This window comes from Triticum urartu, chromosome 7A (assembly GCF_056163025.1).
Source record: "Triticum urartu cultivar PI428250 chromosome 7A, HENAU_Tu73, whole genome shotgun sequence".
Lineage (NCBI taxonomy): Eukaryota > Viridiplantae > Streptophyta > Magnoliopsida > Poales > Poaceae > Triticum > Triticum urartu.
The window spans coordinates 235,605,247-235,607,512 of NC_141879.1; the positions used below are offsets into that span (position 1 = coordinate 235,605,247).

The 2,266-nt window shown below is 49.9% G+C and overlaps 1 protein-coding gene across 2 annotated transcripts; it reads left to right on the forward strand.

Moving 5' to 3' along the window:
* Positions 1 to 348: 348 nt before the first annotated feature.
* Positions 349 to 2,047, forward strand: LOC125520743 (NADPH-dependent aldo-keto reductase, chloroplastic). 2 transcript variants are annotated; one of them, XM_048685746.2, is made up of 7 exons: positions 349 to 496; positions 604 to 654; positions 760 to 836; positions 911 to 998; positions 1,081 to 1,353; positions 1,431 to 1,661; positions 1,728 to 2,047. In XM_048685746.2, exons 1-7 carry the CDS (start codon positions 386 to 388, stop codon positions 1,809 to 1,811), a joined length of 915 nt encoding a protein of 304 aa, XP_048541703.2. In that variant the 5' UTR covers positions 349 to 385; the 3' UTR covers positions 1,812 to 2,047. The 2 variants fall into 2 exon arrangements, with proteins under 2 accessions (XP_048541703.2, XP_087391141.1); XM_087535015.1 differs by having other exon boundaries at positions 1,431 to 2,047.
* The last annotated feature ends 219 nt before the right edge of the window (positions 2,048 to 2,266 follow it).

Below are 2,266 nucleotides of genomic sequence, written 5' to 3' on the forward strand. Positions count from 1 at the left end.
AAAACAGTACTGCCTCGTATCCATATTAGTTGTACAAACTTGTGCTAAAACGATAATTAATAAGGATCAGAGGGAGTACTATATAAAAACCATAGGTAAACCAATAGAAGGGGAAAATCACACGTCTGAAAAAACGCCGTACTGGACCAACCCACGCAATTGTTGCATGATGCATGTTGGCGAGCCGGCTCTTCCAGACCGTGAATCAAACGGGCGTATATACAGGAGGCTGGGCCCGAGCGCTGGACTGACCGGGACATGTCAGTCCGTGGCAGCTCAGTTTCCGTCGCGTTCCTTCCCATATAATTCCAAACTTGCCTAAAAAAATGTATACGTTCCAAACAGCGACGAAGAGGAGAGAGGCGGGGAGAAAAGGAGGAAGAAGATGGCCACCCACTTCACGCTCAACACCGGGGCACGCATCCCCTCGGTAGGCCTCGGCACCTACAAGTCCGACCCTGGCGTCGTCGCCGGCGCGGTCACGGCCGCCATCAAGGTAAAAAACCAAAACACTTGCTGTCCCGTTTGGTTTGCTCAGGAGTATGCTTTGTGTGTGCTGCTTGAGCCCGGACCTTGACTCTGCTTGCTTGCTTGCCATGGCAGGCCGGGTACCGGCACATCGACTGCGCACCACTATACAAGAACGAGAAGGAGGTAATGCTAGTCCTAATCTATCCTGCAATCAGTGTCTTCAAGTCACAATCGCACCCGGTGACATTTTGGTCGGCGTAGAATCAGTGTTGCCCTTAATGTGGTTAGATTGGCGCTGCCCTGAACAAGCTCTTTGATGACGGCGTCGTCAAACGACAAGACCTTTTCATCACTTCAAAGATATGGTACCAGTCTTACAGCTGTTAATGTTTTTTCATGCCCATCAATCTTGTAACACCCGGAGAATCAAGCTATGCAGGTGCAGCGATCTCGCACCCGAAGACGTTCCGTCGGCAATCGACCGCACTCTGAATGATCTGCAGCTGGATTATCTTGACCTGCACCTGGTAACTTGGCTTGAATCCGTGCACTGCAGGCAAAGTAAGCCTGCCCTTTCTTTTGACACTACTAACTTTGTGATCTTGGTAGATTCACTGGCCCTTTCAGATAAAGAAAGGCAGCGAGCTGAGCCCGGAAAACTTTGTCGAGCTCGATATGCCCGAGACCTGGCGGGCAATGGAGAAGCTGTACGATTCAGGCAAGGCCCGCGCAGTAGGGGTAAGCAATTTTTCGACCAAGAAGTTGGCCGATCTGCTCGCTGTGGCCCGTGTTCCTCCGGCTGTTGATCAGGTGGAGTGCCACCCTGGTTGGCAGCAGACCAAGCTCAGAGCCTTCTGCCACACCAATGGAGTTCATTTCTCTGTGAGGAGTTCAGACGATACATTAAGCTTTGGCATGTGAAATTTCCTGGCAATTTGCTCATGTTCTTCTTTCTGCAGGCGTATGCGCCGCTAGGCAGGATGAAAGTCGTGGCGGATAACCCGGTGGTGGCATCGGTAGCCGAGAGCTTGGGGAGAACCCCGGCACAGATCGCTCTGCGATGGGGTATCCAGCAGGGTCAGAGCGTGCTTCCTAAAAGTGTCAATGAGTCGAGGTTGAAGGAGAACATTGACCTGTTTGGCTGGTCCATTCCTGAAGAACTGTGTGCCAAGTTTTCTGAAATTGAACAGGTACAGAGCCCTTTTTTTCAGTTATCCGTGAGTGCAGAAAATGAATGTGTTCTTCGTGGTGAACAGGTTAAGCGAATAAGGAACGAATCATTGGTGCACTCTCAGAGTATTTACAAAACGATTGACGAGCTCTGGGATGGTGAGATATAACTGAAAATCAGCGCCCGCATGAAATGGAATCTGCGACTAGACTTGAAATTTATGCCGTTTTGTTTTCTAAGAAGAGAAAAATACATCATGCCGGAAAACGCGGCGAGCTCCTGGCGTGCATTTTTGTTGCATTTTTGGCAGACGACGTCGGCATTGTTACATGGTATTGGTATGCATGCATGAATATCTCGAGAGGAGCCCAGGAATGAAAGCATAGAACGAGCAAATTTACAGCAGTATCCTCCTTTATTTTCATCTTTTGTTGTATGTTCAGAATATATAGCAACGCCAATGCGTACATGGAGAAAAAGCTATGGACGCGGTAGGGCGCGGTCCAAACGACGAAGAGAAGGCCGTCGCCTCACAACTGAGGGAGGCCCTCCGGCAAGAGGAGATTTGGCTCAAACAGAGGTCTCGTGTGCTGTGGCTACATGCTGGCGATCCGAATACTAGTT

Excerpts from the sequence above, each read along its gene's own strand:
- LOC125520743 (XM_087535015.1), top strand. The coding sequence starts at position 386 with ATGGCCACCCACTTCACGCTCAACACCGGGGCACGCATCCCCTCGGTA. Across the intron at positions 497-603 it reads CGGTCACGGCCGCCATCAAG|GCCGGGTACCGGCACATCGA; the intron begins GTAAAAAACCAA and ends TTGCCATGGCAG. Across the intron at positions 1,354-1,430 it reads CCAATGGAGTTCATTTCTCT|GCGTATGCGCCGCTAGGCAG; the intron begins GTGAGGAGTTCA and ends TTCTTTCTGCAG.